General features: G+C 33.3%; 1 protein-coding gene and 1 long non-coding RNA gene across 2 annotated transcripts in view; one reads left to right on the forward strand and one right to left on the reverse strand.

Moving 5' to 3' along the window:
• Positions 1-24,684, forward strand: part of LOC143369814 (uncharacterized) — a 129,498-nt gene that overhangs the window by 82,619 nt on the left and 22,195 nt on the right. The gene's annotated exons all lie outside the window — the stretch shown is intronic.
• Positions 1-24,684, reverse strand: part of LOC143369766 (phospholipid phosphatase 1) — a 106,289-nt gene that overhangs the window by 52,676 nt on the left and 28,929 nt on the right. Inside the window, exon 2 of the mRNA XM_076814122.1 lies at positions 7,873-8,035. Coding sequence (XP_076670237.1) covers positions 7,873-8,035 — 163 coding nt within the window. The remainder of the gene's footprint in view (positions 1-7,872; positions 8,036-24,684) is intronic.

Below are 24,684 nucleotides of genomic sequence, written 5' to 3' on the forward strand. Positions count from 1 at the left end.
TTCTGGCGTAGATGCCAAGTACATATAAAAGAATTTCGAAGAAGGCAGAATGGGACCAGGAAAATTTATCAAAGGCCGTGGAGGTAAATAGTAAGAATAAAATGTCGCTTCTAAATCGAAACACCTAAAGGGAGGTAAAGAACACCTAAGAAAAAAGAAACTGAATTTTCAATCGGACAATTCAGATATTTGTGACGAAAAAGTAGAGCACGATATTTGCTCCTTTTGCAAAGAACTCGGAAAAGGGGATGAAATGTGGTTCCAGCGCACAGTATGTGGTCAATAGGCACATGAAAAATGTTCAGGATGGGATACCCTTGAAGAATACACTTGTGATATATGTACTAATTAATTTTAAAATAAAAAATAATACAATTTTTTTATTAATTTAACAGTTTTCCTATCTCTTTTATAAAGAAAAATCATTACCCTCTGGTGGGGTAATTCCGGCCAAATGACTATTTTTCTGTTATTGCTCCCAATTTTGTTACAACGTAAATTTATGCTTTCTCGGTAATACTAATACAAATTAGACACTTCAAACTATCAATTAATATTAAAAAAAACTAACAAATGTGTAACTTGTTCAAATTTTATAGCATTTACTGCTTTCCCCTACACAAATATGTAATATCCATGTTGTTTGAATTCAATTTAACGATCATACAATCCTGCAATGTAAAATTTATTATTGTGCATGTACTGCTAGAGCCAATTATATTTTAACATATTCGCTGCCGAGCTCGTACATGCTATACGCATACTTGCTATGTAGGTACTCATGTACCTAATGGGATTTTCTGCAGCGTGGAACACAGAGATCTAGTTGTTATTCATACGGGGCAACGAACGTGCAATAATTATTTTATAATTCGAAATGTACCAAAATGTTCTCTTCAGTCCAGGAATTTTTCTACATATTGTAATGACACTGAAACGTTTATTGGTAGTTGCGATACAATTGATCCTTTGTATTCTCTTATTTCATTGTACTTTAATACTCACAAACCACTAAGAAACATTAAGAAATTAAGCTCACGATATTTTGAGTATAAAAAGAAAATTTAAGACTGCAGTGAGAAATGGGCACCTCCATATGTATTAACTTGTGGAAACTAATAAAAACAGTGATCACAAAATATTTCTAGACATATGACCAAAATATTTTACCCACTTAAAATCTGCATATCACCACAGCATTCCGCACTATTTCTTGCATCAATCAATTTAGATTCTGATTTAAAAAAAAAAAAAATTTATTTAATTTTTTTGTGAAAATGGTCACATTCATCTGGATTAGTCAAACATAATGAGCTGTAGCACATTTCGTGATCCCCGAGTTTATCGTTCGAAAGTTTTTAGGTGACAGACAAACACACAAATATATAGAAGCTTTCTGCTTTATATAGTAAGATGCCACTTATAGCTCAATTTCAGGAAATTATGGAGCTCCCATCTTTTTGCAGCAGTCTTCAATTCCTAATGATTTACTAATGAAGACACATAGACAGTGGCGAAGTTAAGAAAAAAGGCCCAGGTGACAAACGTTCTGAGGGGCCCATTTTTGGGAGGAAAATGAAGAGGTATTTTACTAAAAACGGGCTAAGTGTAGTAGTACAGAAAAAAATATAGTGTTTAGTTAAAATCATAATTTTTTTAAGATAGGGCCCTAGGGGGCCTTCTGGGAAGGGGTCCATTTTTCGGGAAAATGAAGAGGTAGTTTACTAAAAACGAGCTAAGTGTAGTAGTACAGAAAAAAATATAGTGTTTAGTTAAAATCATAATTTTTTTAAGATAAGGCCCTAGGGGGCCTTCTGGGAAGGGGTCCATTTTTTCGGGAAAATGAAGAGGTAGCTTACTAAATCGGGCTGAGTGTAGTAGTATAGAAAAAAATATAGTGTTTGGTTAAAATCATATTTTTTTTCAAGATAGGACCCTAGAGGACCTTCTGGGAAGGGGTCCATTTTTCGGGAAAATGAAAAGGTAGTTTACTAAAAACGGACTAAGTGTAGTAGTACAGAAAAAATATAGTGTTTGGTTAAAATCATAATTTTTTTTAAGATAGGGCCCTAGGGGACCTTCTGAGCAGGGGCCCATTTTTCGGGAAAATCGAGAAGTACTTTACTAAAAACAGGCCAAGTGTAGTAGTGCAGAAAAAAATATAGTGTGTACATACCTATACCTAATCATAATTTTTTTGGGGTCATGGGGCCCAGCGGGGGCAACTGCTCATCAGCCGCCCTGTTAAATCCGCCACTGCACACAGGAGAGTCGTTTGCACAAAAATGTATAATTCGCGAGTCAATTCGAATACTAGGATTATTATGTATATTCGTCTAATACAAATACAAAATTTTATTTGCTTTTCTTTATATTTGTCATACATACCTACAAATTTTAGAACTGAACAATGAGATAAGAATGGGGGAGGGTGGGTTTGTCGAAAAATATCAATTCAATAAAATTATTTAGGAAGTTCAAGATTAAGTATCTCTTTAGATTTCAATATACACATGTACACTTATTCTCAGAGCTGTACATTTAATCGTGAAATTCATTTCCAGTTTATTACGTTTTAACGTGTTTCACTGCAATACAGTTCATTGACGTTTCACCGCGTTCGTGTATACGAAGTTATTCAACACGACACGCCCGGAAAAATTCTAAGCAGACAGTCGTCTCATGTGGTGTATTGTGTTACACAGTTCGCGGTTTTCCAGTCAAGTCTCATTACACGCATGGTTTCGTTACTAGAGTCTATTTATTCAGATACACGTTTCAAGCACGTAAGCATACAAATTCAAGCAAGCGCGATTCACCTGGGAGTTTAATTAAAACTTTTCTTTTTCACTGTTTGAATTATGTAAGATTCAATTTTTTATCTCTCAAGCGAAATTCAGATTACTTCCCAAAGCAGTAGAGTTCCGAAGAAATTTCACACATTCAGGCAGTCAGATCGCAAAACTAAAGGGAAAACTTTTCCTCCATAAAAAGTTAATTTAATTTCTATAATAATGCGATGCAAGAATGAATAAGAACTTATTGTAATTGTATTTTGCATTAATGAAAAGAGAAAGGAAATTAGTGTACCTACTATAACATAATGCGAGATTATTCAGATTTTCCTATTTATAGTTATACAATTTTTTATTTAACACAACTCAATTTTTCATTAAGTGCGTAAACGAAACAATTGTATCTTTTGTTTACATGAAAGTTACCTACATCGCTTCTGAGATCATGAACATTGCCTAGTAACAACGAATGATATGCACTTCCGACTGGTTGTCTACTAACGTAATAACTCTCGTTTAAAATTGACGCGCTGTCGCTTCCACGCAACTGTTGAAGAGATGTGTGAATCTAATCAGTGTTAACGTAATGTACATACGTATCATCAAACAACAGTTATTACCTGCTTTAGTTCGCAAAACAATGACAAGCCGTGCGTTTCATAGTCATACCTATGCAATCTGTCCCGATAGGTTGGTGACCAATTGATGCAGCGTATGCAAGAGATCGATTAGGTGAAAAAGTGCATATGAATAAATGTCAAATAAATAAATATATAAAAAAAAATTTATGTTAAGCGATTTTATTAAAAATGTAGTAAACAACTAAATTAAATAGCACTAAAAACTAAAAAATAATTCTTTTCTTGTACTTCAATTTTAATGGTGTTAATATCACTTTAAATAAAATCGTGGGCACGATATTTCATAACAGGATATGAATCACTTTAATACTTCAATTTCTGGCTGCACATTAGGGCGGAGTGATACTATGTAAGTGAAAATTTAAATTTGAATTTTCAGTTGGCCTGGGTGCGGGATAGTTGTCTCTTGATTAACCAAACACAACTGTAAAAAAATTTTAGAAAAATATTCATGTCTGCAGCTTCCTTTTTCCCCTAAAAATGATTATATAGTCATACTATATAGGCGAAAATTTAAATTTGAATTTTCAGTTGGCCTGGGTGCGGGGTAGTTGTCTTTTGATTAACCAAACACACCTGTAAAAAAATTTGGAAAAATATTTTCTCCTAAAAACGATTATATGATTATATGATTATATGATTATATGATTATATGATTATATGATTATATGATTATATGATTATATGATTATATGATTATATGATTATATGATTATATGATTATATGATTATATGATTATATGATTATATGATTATATGATTATATGATTATATGATTATATGATTATATGATTATATGATTATGATTATTATTTAGGAGAAAAAAGGAACCTGCAGACATGAATATTTTTCCAATTTTTTTTTACAGTTGTGTTTGATTAATCAAAAGACAACTATCCCGCACCCAGGCCAACTGAAAATTCAAATTTAAATTTTCCACTCCGCCCTAGTGCATATGAATAAATGTCAAAAAATGATTTATTAAGGAGTTGTAAAATATCAAAGATTCGTTAACCTTCTCCGTTTTATTACTCTGTAGAGTTACTGATTGATAAAGAAATGCCTGGCATGACTGTCAGTTATTATTTACATGACTTTGTGAAGTTTCAAGCTTTAAGTTATAGTGGTATAAGTTAAGAAATAGTGATTGTCGGACTTTTTTTTAATATTCTTGGGGTATTACAGATTGTTTTTTGATTTTACTGTTTTCCTGTGTTTTAAGCAGGATGGCGTTTCAAGCTTATTTCTGCTTATATTTCCCAACGAACTATAGTCCCATTTTTTGTTCTCTCCTCTCTCCTTCGGGTCCCAGCAGCAGCGCTGCTGGGAGAAAGGTGGTCACCCATCTTTCCCCAGTACACCGCCCCGTGATGCTTAACTTCGGAGATCTAACGAGAACCGGTGTTTTCCATCACGGCTACGGCCGCTGGTTTACAGATTGTTGTAAGTGTATTCTGTAGACGCTCCGAAAGCTTGCCCTCGGCTTCTACTACAAACTTTTGTGTACACCAATTGTTTTATGTCACCCCACAAATAAAAATCAGGCGATAATACAAACTTTTGTGTACACCAATTGTTTTATGCCACCCCACAAATAAAAATCAGGCGATAATCTAGGAGACCAAACATTTGGCCCACCGCAACCGATTCAACATCGAGGGAATTGCTGATTAAGACAATCACGCACATTTCTTCCAAAATTAAAATATCGATTGTCGATCAGCAATTCTACATACAGCCTGAAGACGCCGGGTGAAAAAAACTTATTTTTTCGAGAATTAAAACAGAAACAAGTATTGCACGTTTGTACCTTTATTCTATTACTTTTTAAGATTATAAAAGAATTGCAAGTAAAAATATCCATTTATAGCGGAATAGTAGCATCGTGAAGAGAACAGTAGGTTTCCCTCCGAATGCCAGACATGACTGTCTAAAAACCAATAATCCAATCCACTTCAAATATATTAGGCATACTCAGTAGACGTCACTTTATCGTTCGAACTAGAATTTGGAAATATTTGCAAAATTGAATTACTACGGTCAACAAAACCATTTGGTAAAATGGATGACATTTTTTAAGACGTTGCCGTTCCTTTGTTTCTCAATCTATTTTCATTATGTTACTTCAGGCGATAGCCACATGTCTACAGATAACTAATCTGATTGAATTTTGTATTTATATCATGTCTGGCATCCGGAAGGACATTGTTCTCTTCGCGATGCTGCTATTCCGCTATAAATGGATATTTTTACTTGCTAATTTTTCTTTTATAGTCTTTAGGTGATAGAATAAAGGCACAAACGTGCAAAAATGATACGTGCAATACTTGTTTTTTTTTAATCCCTGAAAATTTAAGTTTCTTTCTAGCCAGCGCATTAGAAAGACCCCTTAAGGTAGTTCCTGACTATTCTACTAAATTCAAGAATTCTTTTAAATTTCATACAAAACTAATTTCGAATACACGAAACCCTTGTACAAAGTTTAAAATCGATTTACCACATAGTTATCGAGAAATGGTTAATTAAAGTTGATGCGTTTTAACACAGTGGCATATGGCAGAGTCGGGAAAAGGGGGTTATAGTTTCGGGTTTTCTTCTGAAACAGGAAAACTATATTCAAGAAGTGCACCAAAATTGGCACGAAAGTACATCGAAATTTCAGGAAATGAATTTATTAATTTCTGCAAAACTGACCGCATGGTTTCTTCGTAAATGCCCCAAAAAATAGGTTTACGTGCAAATATTTTAGAAATTACGTAGAGCAGTCAACGTGGCAACGTCGCGCAATCGATATGTTGAGATATTTAGCGAACGATTCAAATGCATATGAACATTTGCCAGATCTGCTGCTCCAATTCATTACGCTAACCAATTTAATATTCTATTTTCGTATTATAATTATTTATATTAACATTGAATTTTTTAAAATATATATTCATGATGTTAAAAATTATTATTATTATTTCTATAGTAGCATACTACTTTATATTTATCCTTTATTACCCAACTCCAATTTGACTAACACAGTTGGTTAGGAACTACCTTAAATTAAGTTATACCTTTCCAATTGTATACGGGGTGTTTCGCTACAGATGGTAAGCAAACCTTTTGGGTGGTGATGCTACAGTCCAAAATAAAACGAAAATATAGAATACAATTTCTCAATATCGTGTTTCGTTTTCGAGAAAATTGACTTTGTATTTTCGTCGAGTACGTCTACACCGAAGTGCAGTTTTGGGAGCCTAAGGGGCATGCGGAGTTAAGGGGGGGAACCCGGCGCCCTATCTGTAGCCCGTTCCCCTTAACTCCGCATGCCCCTTAGGAGCCCCAGAGTATATACTTCAGTGCACGCGTATTTAACTGAAATACAAAGTCAATTTTCTCGAAAACGAAGTGCGATATTAAAAATTTGTATTTTATATTTTAGTGTTATTTTGACCTCCATAATCAGCCCCTAAGAGATTTACCAACTGTAGCGAAACACCCTGTATAATTGAAAATAATATCATTTTGGACGTTCAGTATGGAAACAGCATTTCCACTTCCATAATTTTTTTAAAAAATCAACAAATTCTGGCGGCAAACGAACTCAATTTTTTATTCAGATGCCAATTTAGAATAAAATATGTAAATTTTAGTAGAATGTTACGAGTGAAAAAAAAACGGAAATCTCTAACGCGTGTATACTCCCTGTCATTTAAGAAGGAACCTGCCGATCGACGAGTTTAGACCGGTTCTGCGCAGGATGACGCTCATTGGTGCAGGGAGAAGCCATTATTGGCTGTACCCCCACCAACGCTTTTTCGGAGCCAATGAGCTCATTCTACATGCGCGAAACGGGTTCCTTCTTAAATGACTTTTGGTGTAGTTAAATTGTATTGTGACTAACAAGGGAAGATCCCGAACCCGAAAATTCAAAAAATTCTGAAACTTTGTGAATATGTAGGGAATTTCCTCCTCATTACAACGCAATTTTTGTTTGCTGCCCAAATTCACTCGAAAGGGGTTGGAAGTGACAACTGAAAATTCGGCTATTTTCCGATTTTGTGTTATAACTCGCGAGCTGTAAGAGATAGAAAAAAGTTTCAACACAAAAAGTTACTTCTTTTAATTAGATCTGTCATTTGGTAAAAAAATTACTTTACATTTCACGATTTATAACACAAAATCGGAAAATAACCGGATTTTCAGGGGGTCAATTACACCCCCTTAGAGTGAATTTGGGCAGCAAAAAAAAATTGCGTTGTAATCAGGATGAAATTCCCTACATATTCACAAAGTTTCAGAATTATTTGAATTTCCGAATTTGTGATGTTCCTTTGTAAGAGCACAGCATTTTAGGGAAGCATTCAATAATTTTAAAGCGACGGTCGACAGTCAAAAACAGTACGCGGTTATGAAAAAGTGAAGAACTGAAGAAGATTGGCAATACGAACCTGATAGAGCGAGTAAAATATCTAAAAAGAGCACCCAACGTATGGTATTTTTGCAGATGTTCATGATCTTTTCGGAGACGGTGCGTGTTGTTACCCCGTCTGTATTATCCAAAATCTCTTCCAACGTTGTTGTACTGCAATGAGTCAGTTGTTCCGTTGATCTCTAAAAAAAAAAATTTCTAATGTAAATCATTCTGTGAGAATTTCGAGGAAAAAGTTACTGTTTAATCAGCACATTTATTACTGAAGCCAGTAAATTTCCATTTGATGTGCAAGCTTAACACACGGTGCGTCTACAAAGTTTTTAGGATTGATTTTTTTTTCAAATAGCACTATTTAAATATTTTTCAAATTTTGTTTTAAAGCGGATAAACGGTTGCCTCTCGATATTATAAAAGAAGTTATTCAGCGACTTCCTAAAACAAATGAATTTGCAAAGTCCGGTGGTTGGTTCTTGTTGCATGACAATGCTCCTTCTCACAACGCGACTGTCCTTAAGGCAGTTCCTGGATAAACTACTAAATTCAAGAATTCTTTCAAATTTCGTTCAAACCTAATTTGAAATACAAGAAACCCTTGTACAAAGTTTAAAATCGATTTACCACATAGCTATCGAGAAATTGTTAATTAAAGTTGATGCATTTAGCACTGTGGCATATGGCAGAGTCGAAAAAAGAGGGTTACCGTTTCAGTTTTTCTTTTGAAACAGGAAAACTATATTCAAGAAGTGTACCAAAATTGGCAGAAAAGTACATCGAAATGTCAGGAAATGAATTTATTAATTTCTGCAAAACTGACCACATGGTCTCTTCGTAAATGCCCATAAAAAATAGGTTTACGTGCAAATATTTTAGCAATTACGTAGAGCAGTCAACGTGGCAACGTCGCACAATCGATATGTTCAGATATTTAAATAGACGATTCAAATTCATATGAAGATTTTTTCTGACATTTTGGTTATAAAAGACGCTCCGAATGAATGCGACGTTGCCAGATCTGCTGCTCCAATTCACTACGCTAACCAATTTGATATTCTATTTTCGTATTATAATTATTTATATTAACATTGAACGTTTTAAAATATATATACACGATGTTAAAAATTATTATTATTATTTCTATAGTATCATACTACTTTATATTTATTGTTTATTACTCAACTCTAATTTGACTAACATGGTTAGGAGCTACCTTAAGGAATTTCGTGCAAAGAAAAGCGTTACAGTACTTAACCACCGCCGTTATTCGCCAGATTTGGCACCTGCGGACTATTTTCTATTTCCCAAGTTGAAATCCCACTTGAAGGGGCGTTTAGACCCCATCGAAAATATTCCCACGAACGTAACGCGTGAGCTCAACAGCATTATGACCGTATCTGGAGAGTATGTTGGAGGCTATAGAGAACTAAAGTAGTTTACATGAGAGTTTAATTTTTTATTAACCTAGTCCTCAAACTTTGTAGACGCTTGTGTCTGTCTTCAATTTATAATTACACGGCTTATGGATTAAGCATGTAATAAAGCACCATTTTACTGGACAATCTTTAAATCAGAGATTTAGGATTTTCGGGGGAGGGGCGCAGGGGCGAATCCAAAATTTTCTTGAGGAGGGGGGGGGCGTAGATCTGAGAAATAAATCAGGGACCTTTCTCGATAATATTTTCCTGCTAAATGAAAGTGTTGTTTTTGGTATCAATTTATCATATTTTCTCTGATATTGCTAAGTTAAAATAAGTATTTTGCAAATTAAAATAAGTATATTTCCCTTGAGGGAGGGGCGCCCCCCCCCCCCTGAATCCGCCACTGAGCCATCGATTATTATCAAATCAGCGTCATTTCCACGTTTAAAATAGACTTTACAGTGGAAACTTCCAGGGAACATTGATAAATTATGGAGAAGAAATTATAAATACATTTTAGTAAGCGAATTATACTATTCTCGGCTTAAGTTGGAAACACGCATGTTTAAAGTTGTTATACAGGGTGTCTCACCTAACTTTACCATGTAATATATTTTTAATATATTTAAAATTTCATAAAAAATGTTTCCTACAAAATTTGCATAATTTTGTGTGTGGGGGGGGGGTGGCATATTGTAACAATAGTTTTATTATGTTAGAACGGGGTTAAGATGAATTTTTTTTAAGTTTTTTGAAGGTCTGGATTAGGTCTGGCTTTTTTATATGTCGTTGAATTCGATTTTAAATTGGTAATCCAGCATTTAAAAAACAATGTTTCCCTTTTTTACCTCATTAACCCTCCCAACTAAATAAAATTATTGCTACTGCACGCCGGCCCCCGCAAAACTATGCAACTTTTGTAGGAAATATTTTTATAAAATTTAAATACAGCACAAATATTTCAGACGATAAAGTTATTTACGTGAAACACCTTGTACACAGCATAAATTATTAAGCTTCGAGTTAATATTTTACAGCATCCGTTAATATTTCTCATGTGTATTAAATAAGCTGACGTATTGCGTTCTTTTTTCTCTTCTTGTTGAAGTAATGAAATTTTTCTTACGAGTTTAAATATGTATACTAATATTTACCATATGCAATAATAAATATTCTAGTCCATATCAATTAAAACTAATATTTCGGTGTTACTGCTTAAATGTCTCATGCATAAAAAATCTTGAAAAGTACGATAATGCAGAATACAAAATTATTCAACAATTATTATGGAACGTTAATATTGTGATGTAGTGTCTAAAACTTTAAATATCTGTAATACGACTGTAGACTGTTTAATATATAAAGTGTTAAATATGCGGAACATACGTTCGTTCTTAGATTACCATATTTTTACATATGTATAAGAGATCTCAAAATACATTCTTATGAGATACGTATATAAAATTAAAGAACACCACTTACAGCGGAAGAGGCAGACGTATTTTATGACAATCTTGTCTTTCAGCGATTCTTTACTTATTCATCTGACTAACGAAATAGTCTTTTTATAACGAAAAAAAATAATAGATTTTCTATGATTTTTCACTTCCAGTGAAAAGTGAAAAATTACAGAGCGTGCGATAAGAGTCACATGAACAATTCTATTACATCTTGTTATTAATGAAAACCGCATATTTGTCATTTATTTTCATTTACAGTCAAGTGTGAAAATGTGACCATAACTTTGACATTAATTTACATACAGTTACATACAATTAAATTACAATTATTAATTTATATGTATGTATTTAATGCTTTAGTCTCGAAGGTAAAAACAATATCTCTTGTTGTGATAATGACTGATTTGAATGTAAATGACTGTCTTAGACATAGACAGAGGGACCAACACTTAGTCCAAAACAATTATTGTATTAATAAAGCCAAGAACATATATCCAATAAGAAACGTCGGAACAGTATATTGAACTAGCATAGGTAATAGAACCAGAGCAAGCAACCGGAACTAACCTCTTAATATCATCTGGCTGCCCTTGGCATATATGTATACTTGCTACCTCTTACAGGCAAACCCTTTGATTTCAAATAGAAAATTTATAATTCACTTTGCTAAATCCCATTCTTATACTTAAAACAGCTGAAATATATAAATTAAACGTGACTTAGGCGAACATCGGCACGTACTTTTATTAGAATATAAAAGAATTAATAAAACTTCCAACATAGAGATTAGATACAATAAATAGCTAAAATTATAATAACTACTTTTCCACATCAGTTTTTAATAATATTCACGAGCATCGATAACGTTTTACAGGAATTACTGACTACATCTTTCTACAGAATTGAAATATAAATCCATTATCTGGAATAAAATTTTCAAAAGATATTTAAGTCAACTGTCGCTGCAAATTGTTCTCTTATAAATGTATAATTAATGCAGAAAACTGAAATAATGATTCTTTTTATATTATTGTATTTATCTCTTTTCACCATACTTTGTTTCTTGCGAAAATGTTTAAAACAAATCTTCATGTGTACGTTTCTAACTTTGCCAATATAAATGATATGTTTCATCGGATAATAACTTTTGGAGATACAGGTCCCAAAGATTTTGGATCAATTTTTTGACGCCTTACTTTAACGACTCCCCAGTGCCGTCTGCAATGATTAATTACAAAACAAAAAATATATTTCTATAATTTAAGACATCCTTAATACAATGCAAAAAGTCCCATTAAATTATATATAGTAGTTTTCCTTCAATTAATTCCTAAATATCACCTATTTTTTGGGCTCTAGACTGAAAGGTCCCTTTAAAGCTACATTTCGGAATAAAATAGGAAATTAATTTTTTAATGAACTCACACCTTGAAATTAGCGATTTAATATTCGGAACAAGTTTTTGCGGAAAATCGAATCGTTGAATTAAAAACATTTTCTACTATTGCCAACATACTTCTAAACATAATAATTATATCGCTATTTTTACTTTTGTATAGAATGAACAGTACTACCATAATCTATTTAAACGTGTATTTTTCTACGATGAATTTATTACGAATTATTCACGCTTTTTCTAACATATTTCGTATACTACAAAGCGCTTTAAAACCTCAATTTTCATTCAATAACTGTTTACTTTCATATTTACCTGAAAATATTTTTAAATATTCCTACACAATTATTATAGTCTTCAAAATATAGATTATAGAATATTATCTTTAAATGTACTCGAATACTAGCGTCCCGCGTCACAGCTTCGCTCGACATATTAGCGTGACTGATTCATAATCTGTAATTGCAATCTGTAAACTCGAGAGCCCTCGGCCACTTATTCCCGCCGCGGTGCTATTTCGCAAGCGAGAAGCGCTCGCCCGGTCGCCACCTGGCGGTCGCGTCCCGAACTACTATTATTTAAAAATCATTATTTAAAAAAAATAAAAACGTTAGAACCTTCCTCTCGCCGAGGCGAACAAAGTGATATTCTACACTTGCGGGTACAGTTCATATTTACTGAGAAACCGCATTTCAAAGTATGCAACTTCAATTTTATATAATAGTATAGATGTAGATATTCTCCTTTTGTTTCTTACAAGGGAAAACGGTGAAGTGCCCCCCCCCCTCGAGTTCTTCTCTCTATTTGGGGATTTTCTAATGTACACTAATTCAAATCATGTTGTACAGAATTAAGCTCCAATACTCAGCCGTTTGTTTATAATATTGGTTTAAAACGTGGTTGGAACTTTAGATTCCGGAAGAAATGTATACCTAAGTAAAATTAGAAAATCACCAAAATAAATCAGTGGATTAAATATAACTTAACAACCTAATACAGAAATTAACTTTCAGTAGTTCTTTAGCAAGGAAAAAAAAATTATTCGACTTGTTGGGGATCGAACCCGGGACCTCTTGTGCGGTAGACTGTACTTACGAGGAGAGGGTTAGAACTGGAAACGCGCTTTTGTGAGTCATATATTAAATTGTAGGGTTCAAGAAACACACCCATTTGAGTGTAACTGGTAATTTAAAAAATCGGTTATAATAACCGACACTCGGAATTAACATTAGTCCGGATTTAGAAGTCAACACTCTACGCGCACTACGTATTACGCAGATAAATGTTAATTCCGACTATTGACTATGAGAACCGATATTTTAGTCGCGAATATCTCGAAATCAAATATCCAATAGTAAAGTTTATCGGTTTGTAAAAACCGATTTAAAAATCTTTTTTTTTTTATAAATTTATAAAATTCAAAAACCGGGTTTTAAATTGAAAAAAAAACGGATTCATGTACTAGAATTAATATGTAAAAATGAATTAATTGTTTAATTAAAAACGTTAACATTTTGACATGAAATCGCCTTGGACACAAGCATATCGTAGTAGGTAACAGTTTACTGTAAAACTAATCTTCATGAGTGTATATTTTCAAAGATTTATAATTCATATTTTGTGCGGAATTAGTTATTTTATTTTTTTCATTTCGTTTTGTATGCAGTGTATTTTATTGTGATATTTTTTGTAGATCCACAAATATTAAATGAACTCAAAAATCGTACGCATTTATACGGATTTTAGTTATTTTAATTTTTTTATTTATTTGGTTTTGTATAGAGTACATTTTATTTTGTTATATTTTTGTAATTCTAGAAATATTTAAAAAAAAACTGATTTTTTTTTAAATAAGTACAGTCATTTACTTTCTATTTTAATTAGATTTTTTGTGAAAAATTGAAAACCGGTTTAACCGGTTTTTCGGGAATAGTTTAATTCGAAAATCGCTTTTTTTTCAAAAGTCGTTTTTGTATAAAGCCTATCCAGTAGCACCCAACAGGGGGTGTTTCTTAAGCGGCTCGCCGAGCCCACTAACTTGATATTTAACTAATTATAAATGCGCATTTCCAGTTCTAAAACTTATTCCTCTTTCCAAAGCCATTGGCTTTCTCTGGCACGATCAAACTTCAAACAGATATTATAAACAGACGACTGAGCGTTGGGACTTAATTCTCTACAAAAAACGGAAAAAATCAAGGAGAGGGAGGGGGATCACTTGCCCACCTTCCTTTGTTAGACTTATTTCATTCTCGTTTTTCGAAGAAAAGCAGAAAAGGCAGCAAACAAAGAGCAAACGCTCCTTCTTAAGAGGAATTATATTGTACAATGATTTCATCGCATAGTATCACCAAATGCGTCAACTATACCTGGTTTAATTCCTTTTAAAATGTCAGCCTTACTAAAAGCCGGAGAAAAAGGAAGTTAAGACACTCTGTTTAATAGAAAGCCAACTCGTATCTTTTTAAACTACGTCCAGAAAAATTTCGATATTTTCATTCATAAAATTTTGGAAATACCCAGATTTGTCCACTTTGACAACAATTTTACAGCATTTATTACAACGTTTTTTAATTTAAGTGTCTCATAGAACAATAGATTAGAGCATATTCGCGAGTCAATAAAAAATACTGCTAGTAATTAGGTCGAGGCTTCAAAAACCTCGATTAATGACACTTGATTGAAAAACATGATAGCACATCCGCATTTTCAGAGGGGAAGGTAAGTATTTTTTAACTCGGCTACTATCATGAAGTAATTAGGGGGAAAGCAGTCGCAAATACGCGAACGCGATACTATGTTCAAAGACACTGATGAAAATGTCCAGGTTTAGTGCGCATCTATTATTATTTCATAAATATCTATCATATACAGTGGCTCACAGCCATAATCGTACACTCTTTAAAATCGCATACCTTTTTTAAAATTAATCCAAAAGCCTTGAGTTTTTTTTAGAAGCTAGAAGGATTACTTTGCTAAGTGGCGTGATTCGTCGTTTTGAAAAAAAGCACTTGGTCGAAATACCAAAAAAAAATAAATAAAGAAAGTCGTTTTTTTCAACTTTTTTTTGTGAGCCTGTAACAAAAATTAAAAAAAAAGTGTTGATTGAAGTAAGTTGTATACGTGCCTAAAATTTCATGAAAATCGGTTAACGTTGCTCCGAGCTATAAACGCTTAAAGATCGCAGAATAAGGTCGAGAATCGCTGATTTTGGGAATTTCCTGCGATCTTTAAGCGTTTATAGCTCAGAGCAACGTTAACCGATTTTCATGAAATTTTAGACACGTATACAACTTACTTCAATCTACAAACGGGTTTTTTGAATTTTCCTTACAGGCTCACAGAAAAAAAGTTGAAAAAACGACCTTTACTATTTTTTTTTTTTGCTACTCCGGCCAATTGCATTTTTTTCAAAACGACGAAACACGTCACTTAGCAAATTAATCCTTCTAGCTTCTCAAAAAAACTCAAGTCGTTTGGACCAATTTTAAAAATGTTATGCGATTTTAAACAGTGTACGATTATAGATGTGAGCCACTGTATGTATATCAAAGAGTACCACAACACTGAACAGATAAAATTTATAACTGAATTGGGAATAATATAAAAATACCGCAGCTTCGAATATTTATCTGCTACCCGACTGAAATTACTTTTCACATCAGATCAATCAAAATTATAATATTACAATCATACAAATAATATCAATAATAAAATCAATAGAAATATCTACAATCTTTTGCCCCGTGTACAGCGATTATTGTAAGAAATAATTAACTGAAAGCTTCTTTCGGCTAATAAATGATGAATAATTTTAATCTTAATATATAAAGCAGATAGCTTCTATATTAGGGCGGAGTGGAAAATTTAAATTTGAATTTTCAGTTGGCCTGGGTGCGAGATAATTATCTCTTGATTAACCAAACACAACTGTAAAAAAATTTTGGAAAAATATTCATATCTGCAGGTCCATTTTTCTCCTAAAAATGATTATGTAATCATACTATACAGGCGAAAATTTAAATTTGAATTTTCAGTTGGCCTGGGTGCGGGATAGTTGCCTTTTGATTAACCAAATACAACTGTAAAAAAATTTTGGAAAAATATTTTCTTCTAAAAATGATTATATGATTATGATTATTTAGGAGAAAAAGAAATCTGCAGATATGAATATTTTTCCAATTTTTTTTACAGTTGTGTTTAGTTAATCAAAAGGCAACTATCCTGCACTCAGGCCAACTGAAAATTCAAATTTAAATTTTCGCCTATATAGTATGACTATATAATCATTTTTAGGAGAAAAAGAAATTAGCAGATATGAATATTTTTCCAATTTTTTTTACAGTTGTGTTTAGTTAATCAAAAGGCAACTATCCCGCACCCAGGCCAACTGAAAATTCAAATTTAAATTTTAGCCTATATAGTATGACTATATAATCATTTTTAGGAGAAAAAGAAATTAGCAAATATGAATATTTTTCCAAATTTTTTTACAGTTGTGTTTGGTTAATCAAAAGACAACTATTCCGCACCCAGGCCAACTGAAAATTCAAATTTAAATTTTCGCCTATATAGTATGACTATATAATCATTTTTAGGAGAAAAAGAAATTAGCAGATATGAATATTTTTCCAAATTTTTTTACAGTTGTGTTTGGTTAATCAAAAGACAACTATCCCGCACCCAGGCCAACTGAAAATTCAAATTTAAATTTTCACCTATATAGTATGACTATATAATCATTTTTAGGAGAAAAAGAAATCTGCTGATATGAATATTTTTCCAAATTTTTTTACAGTTGTGTTTGGTTAATCAAAAGACAACTATCCCGCACCCAGGCCAACTGAAAATTCAAATTTAAATTTTCACCTATATAGTATCGCTCCGCCCTATTAGAATAGATATATTTATGTTTGCCTGTCGCCTAAAAACTTTCGAAAGGTAAACTCTGCAATCACGGAATGTGCCTCAACTCACTAATCACCTGACTAATCCAGACGAATGTGACTATTTTCACAAAAAAAAAATTATAAAATCAGAATCTAAATTTCAGGCGAAGCCGAGTAATAAAGCTAGTAGCAATATATTTTGAACCTATGATTTTACTATCACCGTAGTAGAACTTTGGCTTTTTATAGTTTCATAAGTATTTCAATAAAAGTAATTTTAATTCCATAATAAATACCAGAAAATACGTACTGTTCACTGCTCAGCTGTATTAAATGTCAACATCACAGAATCTGTATTACAAACGTCGAAACGCAATTTCTTTTTCAATATCCTACGCCCGAGCCACGTGAAACGTTGTTTATGCCGCGGAACTTTCATTGACTAGCTATTCGATAAATTTGATAAGCACGTAAACTTTACGATAAAGAAATCGAATCATCGTCGTTATCAGTTTATCAGTTAATCTCTATTAACTGATTACAATAAATAAATAAATCACCTTTTGGCGAACAAGAATCGCATTTGATAAAATTTAGAACGCCGGACGGTCAGGCACGACACCCGGGCATGTTACAAGTGAAAACACGAAAGCGAGAAGTGCTCAGTGAAATGTCAGAAGTGTGTTTTACATCACTGTTATTCGTGAGTGATAATCGTCACTCCATTGTATCTCTTGAGTTCCTTGATACTTCTTGATTGTTAAATATCATATCTAGTACACTTCAGCCTTCAGATATCGCTACCGCAGCGCAGAGAGGAAATAAATATAAGCATGCCATGAAAAGAGTGTTCGAAGTGATTTAATAGTTGCGAAGAAAATATTTTAAACTTACGGGGAAAAATCCTTGCGAGTAGTTTAGAGCGCAATCGTCAGCAGCCCATGTTGGCTGATTTCGATAGAGTAAGAGGAACTACGCCAAACACACCTCTAATAGCCGCACATTTTACTCAAACCACGATTTCGAAACTTATCGCGCAAATCGTCGGCCTCGCAACTCGAGGAATAAGGAAACCTGGTCGAATGCTCATTATTCAATTTCAAAAGAGCTGAGCTTCGAAGTTCGAATAGAATCACTAGGAGCACGGCAGGTATAATCTTCACTGTATAGCCCCAACTATGCTTTAACGTTACAAAGTAAGGTCGAGTGGAGAAAGCTATAAACTACCGTAAGTCAAACGCAATGACACCTTAGGTCCAATAAAAACAATTGGACAGCAAGCGATTTAATATGCTTATTATGTTAGAACGCATTAATACCCCCCAAAGGGGATCCGCAAACGTTACAGCTACTTCTTATGTCAAACGCTACGCGGGTTATTTCTTGAAAAATTCCGGACAATCCAACTCGAGGCAGTGTCGAACCACAACTGGCGTACCTCGTCTTCAATCAACGACTTCCCTCGCAAGCTCAAATTAAATGTTCTACCCACCCTCTTGTCCCCCCCACTAGCCCCACCAACGAAAGGATTCAACACGTGTGGTGCGGTTTACGCGCAAACGTTTCGATACCACCACCAAGATGAACGGTAAGAGGGCCGAAGCTAAACCACGTTTCAATTTTCGGCGGGTGAACATTATTGTTTTTGGGACACATCGACTGGTGAATAATAAACTTGCTAGTCGGTGTAAAATAAAAGATGTAAAGTACATACTTTCATAATTAATTGCTAACGAGTACCTTTATGATACTTGACAAGCAGGGTTTATACAAAAACCGACTTTTGAAAAAACGGTTTTCGAATTCTACTATTTCCAAAAAACCGGTTATACTGGTTTTTGAATTTTCGCGAAAATATATAATTAAATTAGTAAATAAATATTTGTACTTATTTTAAAAATTTTCAGCTTATTTAATATTTATGGAATTACAAAATATAAGAAAATAAAATATACTGTATCTATAGAAAGTCAAATAAATAAATAAAAATTAAATTAACTGAAATCCGTACAATTTTTTAGTTCACTTAATATTTATGGATCTGCAAAAATATAACACGATAAAATAGGCTGCATACAAAACCAAATGAAAAAAAAAAAATAAAATCCGCACAAAATATAAATTTTTTACAGTGGTACCTGATTATAAATCTTTATTCCATTTAGTATTTTTCTTGAGAAAATATGAACTCATGAATACAGTTTTACAGTAGTGAGTAAACTGTTACCTACTACAATATGCTTGTGTCCGAGGCGAGTTTCAAGTCAAAATGTTAACGTTTCTAATTAAATAATTAATCTATTTCTGCATATTAATTCTAATATATAAAACCGTTTTTTTTTTTAAATTTAAAACCCGGTTTTCGAATTTTACAAATTAATAAATAAAAACCGACAAACCCTATTGACAAGTAAGCCGTTGTAAATTTTAGTTGTCTTTTGTTTGGTCTTGTGTTTAGTTTAGCGTCTTACTTTTGCACTAGGTAAGTATATAATTTCTAACTTTACTATTATTCTCTTTCTTGTTTTCTTATATGTATTTGTTTTGTATCTTCCTGCTATTTTCGTAATGTCTACTGGCGAAATAAAAAAATATTATTATTATTATGGCAAAAGCAGTGGCGGATTTAAGAAAAAAGGCCCAGGTGGCAAACGTTCTGAGGGGCCCATTTTTTCGGGAAAATGAAGAGGTAGTTTACTGAAAATGGGCCAAGTGTAGTACTATGAAAAAAAATGTAGTGTTTGGATACGTATACCTAATCAAATTTTTTTTAGAGATGGGGCCCTGGGGGGCCTTCTGGGCAGGGGCCCAGGCGGCAACTGCTCATCAGCTGCCCTGTTAAATCTGCCACTGGGCAAAAGGTAAAAGTATTGTAGCCGAATTTTTCACCGTCGATTTCATGTAAGTAATAACTTACGACAATGTTCAGTAACTCTTGGGCCGCACATTGTAACGAGTGTATAGGGAAAAAATCAATTTTCCATTAAGATACAGTTATTTACATGTAATTGATATGTTAATCATATTTATACGCAAAACAATTAATTTTTAACATAAAATAATTCAGTAAAATATGTTTTTGAACATAATAAAAGTAAAACAAATAAAATATATATTTTTTAAGTACATTTAAACACAAATTAATAACAAACATATGAAACAATTATAAAAAAAATAAAATTAATTTTTTAAATAATTCGTATTTATAATAAATTTTAAATTATTCATTCTTATTATACATCTTCGTCTCTGTCAGTTGAATCTGAAGGAAGTCAAAACTCGGTGTCTTTTAAAAATAAATATTATAGCACAAATTTGTCTAGTTGTTTCGTTTTATTATATGTATTTTTTCTTATGTGGGAGCACTCGGGAGCAGATACAATTTATACCAAATTAAAGGCCAGAAAAAGAAATAATTGTAGTAAAAAAATGAAAGAACCGATATGTTTTTTTTTAATTTTCTCCAGAATTTAGAAGATGCGATAAAATCGTAATAATTTGAGCCACTGGTACGTATCCACATCTTAAAATGCAAGAATTTTTAATTAATAAAACGAAAGAAGGATATATTTTGCTTATTTAAAAAAAAAATAAGAAATTAAAGAACTTATAAATACAACAAAAATGCAGTGGGTAAATATTTCCTATGTGTACTCTGTGGCAGCTTGCGTTTGGTTATTCGACTTTCAATGTAATTACTAACCATAAATCCGTTATTTATTTTACTAACAAGGGAACACCGCGAACCCGGACTCACCGATTGGAATGCAACTTTGTGGGTTTTTAGAGTGATTCTAAACAAGAACAACGGTGTGTTTCATTTGGGCCCTATCGCCCTTTAAAGTGATGAAAACTAACCTCAAAATCAAATTGGCACTTCTACTTTTTCGCGTATAACTCTCAAAGTACAACAGACAGAAAAAAATGTTTCAAACAAAAGTTTAATGGTGCAATAAGCGCTACAAACTTGCGTTAACAAAATTTTGAAAAAAGTTAAAAAAAAATGTGTAACTGATGAAAAAAACTCTTTTCAAAATTTTGTTAACGCAAGTTTGTAGCTCTTATTGCACCATTAAAATTTTGTTTGAAACATTTTTTTCTGTCTGTTGTACTTTGGGAGTTATACGCGAAAAAGTAGAAGTGCCAATTTGACTTTGAGGTTAGTTTTCACCCACTTAAAGGGCGATAGGGCCCAAATGAAAGACACCATTATTCTTGTTTTGAGTCACTCTAAAAACCCACAAAGTTGCGTTCGAATCAGTGAGTCCGAATTCGCGGTGTACCCTTGTAAGTTATGATGTTTTTATGTCAGAGGAGTGTTTACTATCAATTCCATGAAATGAAACACAAAATTTAAAAACTCAAATTTTTGCTTTTTGAACACGTGCCGCGACACTGTGGGCCGGGTGAAATGTGAACAATTAGCGAGAAAAAAATACCATGGATTTCAGTTTCATTTATTTCTCTTCCTTTATCTTGCACATATATAGTTTCTCATGAGAAATTTGGAAGACCTTTAACCCAGTACTATTTCTAATAATAATTTGAAAAATGATACTGATTTCCACTCGAAAAACTTTTAATATCGAAAAGTGCTACATGTACTTCAAATAAATGAAAGATATCAGTAAAGCGATCCCGTCAGGGCGATACTATCTGTCTTCGTATCACACGTTACCATCATTATGACTTACTTCTGGCCTAAATATCATGCATGAATAATGATCATTAGTGATAACTGAGCTGCAGATGTTTATCTTCACATCTCGCACGCAAATATGCAAACACGTGTTATGCGAATGCAAAATATACTGGACCCTACAGTAATAACAGAAACATATCGATGGCTTAGTGCACAGATACTGTATACCCACTTTTAGCGTTTTCGAGTAAAACAGATTTAAACATGCAATGGTGCATAAGATTCAAAGACAATCAGTAAAAAAAATATTCTTTTTGACAAATTTATGAAATAGATATAAATGTGACTTTTATACAGCATAAAGAAACAGTCAAACAGTATTGGTTCCATATCAAAACTCAAATTTCACAAAAAGTGGATATTCAGTATTAACAATACCTAATACAATAATACAATGTAAACTCAATTTAAACTTAAAATGTACAATTATAAATACCTAAAAATTCAACGTATAAAATTAAAAGTCTTGATTCACGATTGTAGTAAATCGCTTGGATCTTAAGGAGGTTCGATACCGGAGAACAAATAATGAGAAATCTTTGAAAAGTGTTTTAATCTAATAATTAAAGGGTAGTCCGCATTGTGTCAAAATTTCATACTGATTGACCGCACGGTTTTTGAAAAAATTGAAATCAAAGATGCGCTCTTATACACAGGCTGTTACACAGTACAACAGCCATCTGGACTTGTAACATTCAATAGCCGTTTCAATAGGTTTTCGGGCCCTGAAAACGAATCCGCAACCCATTTGTCGCCATCACCCTCAGTTTTTGAGAAAATCGATTTTGAAAAAAAACTGCAAATTTTCAACTTTGAGTATCTTTTGTGTCGAAATGGTAATAGTTATTCGATTGTTCGTTACGTCAAATTATTCTATGAACCTTCCCGAATACAACGATATAAGTTATTATTGCATTATGAACATTTAAATATGTTTAAACAACCATCAAAGGGAAAATGACACCCGAAATGCGCCAATTTTTGCAGATATCTTTCCATTTATTTCCAAAACTAAGAGTCTGGGACAAAATCTGACAATTTCACGCGATGCAGCAGACATTTTTCTTTCGGAAACCGCTAACAGAAGTTGTAAAGCACGTTTTGTTTTCAATACAGAAGCGAAATAGTTTGGCAAAACGTGCGCCGCCGACAGTGGTAGTCACGCGCGTGAAGCGATTACCGCTTAGCGTAACACAATCGCTTAACGCGCGTGACTACCACTGTCGGCGGCGCACGTTTTGCCAAACTCTTTCGTTTCTGTATTGAAAACAAAATGTGTTTTACCAATTCTGTTGATGCTTTCCGAAGGAAAAATGTCTGCTGCATCGCGTGAAATTGTCAGATTTTGTCCCAGACCCTTAGTTTTGGAAATAAATGGAAAGATATCTGCAAAAATTGGTGCATTTCGGGTGTTCTTTTCCCTTTGATGGTTGTTTAAACATATTTAAATGTTCATAATGCAATAATAACTTATGTCGTTGTATTCGGGAAGGTTCATAGAATAATTTGACGCAACGAACAATCGAATAACTATTACCATTTCGACACAAAAGATGCTCAAAGTTGAAAATTTGCAGTTTTTTTTGTCAAAATCGATTTTCTCAAAAACTGAGGGTGATGGCGACAAATGGGTTGCGGATTCGTTTTCAGGGCCCGAAAACCTATTGAAACGGCTATTGAATGTTACAAATCCGGAAAAATTTCAAAATTTGTTGTACTGTGTTATAGGAGAAGCGATACAATTTCTATAAAATGTTACACAGAGTCCTTAAAAATAGTGAGAAAGTCCTAAAAAATGTTGCGATGAAAATCTTAAGTATTCCTATGAAATTCTAAAAAAGAAAATCGGACATGAACCGTACGGTTTATTAGATAATTGAATAAATAGACAGCAATGTGCTCGTATTTTTGGAACTTCCTGAAGGAACTGTTTGAAACGTGGCAACGCTGTACGCCGGGTAGTCATTTATACAATGTATACTTGTACAAAGCATACAGTAAAAATTTGTAAAAACACTACCAAGCTGTAAATATATATTTAGTAATTTGTTGCAAACCAGTACGAATGCGCAAAAGGACACCACAAGTTTGAGATGGAAAGAGAAAAAAAGATGGACGCAAAGCGACGTTGCCGCATTTCACTCGCATATTTTACGTTACTTTTAACGAAAATATTGTGTTTCTAGCTGCATTAAACATACTTTTTGTTTAATTGAATTCCAAAACAAACACTGTAGTAATAATTTTATTAAGAATAGACGTGTAAATAACATTTTTGTCTATATAATTTTTATTTATCTAAGATTCGTATCACTGCAGAGCTCTCATGTATAAGCATAGGCTTACTCCTCTCGCCACCTGCCCCGCAAGTGAGGTATCGAACCTCCTTAAGGGGTTATACCTAGTCAGGTGGTCGCAAAGAGGCGAATGTTTGTAATTTTTTTTTTGAAAAAACGGAAGCATATATTCTTACAGAACTTTTTGCGCTTAAAAGAGCAACATTTAAAGAACATTTGGTAATTTTTTCGTAGGAAAATATTTACGAAAAAAATATTTAGTTTTGTAAAAATATACGCTTCCACTTCTTCAAAAAAAAAATCACAAATATTCACCTCTTTTTGGCCGCCATTAAATACATATAATAGAAAAACAATTATGAGTTGTGGCAAAGAAAATGCAATAATACGTAAGGTATGAAAAATAACGTCCTCCTATATCAGGCCTGCCCTTAACGGTGCAAATACCTCCTGAACTTCTGGGACCCAGGCAACAGCCGAGCGCGGGACTGTTACGTTGCTAACCACAGCATGGGCTGCGGGAGAACTGCACGAGTGCGCGGCCGTCCATGCAGGCTCGTACATGGACGCACACTCACGCAGTTCTCTCACAGCTCTCGCAACGGTAGCATTGGAACAGTTACGCGCCCGGCTGTTGCCCGGGTCCCAGAACACCAGGAGGTATTTGCA

This window comes from Andrena cerasifolii, chromosome 6 (genome assembly GCF_050908995.1).
Source record: "Andrena cerasifolii isolate SP2316 chromosome 6, iyAndCera1_principal, whole genome shotgun sequence".
Taxonomy (NCBI): domain Eukaryota; kingdom Metazoa; phylum Arthropoda; class Insecta; order Hymenoptera; family Andrenidae; genus Andrena; species Andrena cerasifolii.